Genomic DNA, 680 nt, shown 5'->3' on the forward strand with positions numbered 1-680 from the left:
AAAGAAGTTAATAATTGCTCAAGATGATTTATTAAGACAGCTTTTTTTAACTGTCCAAACCCTTGCAATCCTAATATATATACATACATCCACTCTTCATTTTACTTCACCATCCTCTAAAGCAACACTTCCATCTTAGAACGTGCTCAATTTGAAATTTATCTTTGGAAAGATGGCTTCCAAAAACTCAGCCTCCCTTATCATTTTCCTCACATTCAACATCCTCTTTTTCACGCTAACTACTGCTTGTGGCGGTGGCTGCGGTTCCATTCCCAAACCTAAACCTAAGCCCACCCCAACTCCATCCTCCTCAGGAAGCTGCCCTAGAAAAACTCTCAAACTTGGCGTTTGTGCCAATGTCCTAAAGGATCTTCTCAAAATTGAACTGGGCTCGCCACCGGTCAAGCCTTGTTGTTCACTCCTTAAGGGTTTGGTTGATCTTGAGGCTGCTGCTTGTCTCTGTACCGCCTTAAAGGCAAATGTTCTAGGAATTAAGCTTAATGTTCCCGTCTCTCTCAGTCTTCTTCTTAATGCTTGTGGCAGGAAGACCCCTCGTGGATTCATATGCGCTTGATCTACTATCAATGCTTCGATTGGAGAATATATATCCTCTCTTTTTCATATTCATCTCTCTTTATATCGTTCATTGAAATTACCTATTTTCAGTTTTTAATCCAATA

At 40.3% G+C, this 680-nt stretch overlaps 1 protein-coding gene across 1 annotated transcript; it reads left to right on the top strand.

Moving 5' to 3' along the window:
- Nucleotides 1-122: 122 nt before the first annotated feature.
- Nucleotides 123-601, top strand: LOC106322131 (lipid transfer protein EARLI 1-like). The gene has a single exon (XM_013760285.1). It carries the CDS (start codon nucleotides 173-175, stop codon nucleotides 572-574), a length of 402 nt encoding a protein of 133 aa, XP_013615739.1. The 5' UTR covers nucleotides 123-172; the 3' UTR covers nucleotides 575-601.
- Nucleotides 602-680: the final 79 nt, after the last annotated feature.

The sequence above is a fragment of the Brassica oleracea genome, unplaced genomic scaffold (assembly GCF_000695525.1).
Source record: "Brassica oleracea var. oleracea cultivar TO1000 unplaced genomic scaffold, BOL UnpScaffold07665, whole genome shotgun sequence".
Lineage (NCBI taxonomy): Eukaryota > Viridiplantae > Streptophyta > Magnoliopsida > Brassicales > Brassicaceae > Brassica > Brassica oleracea.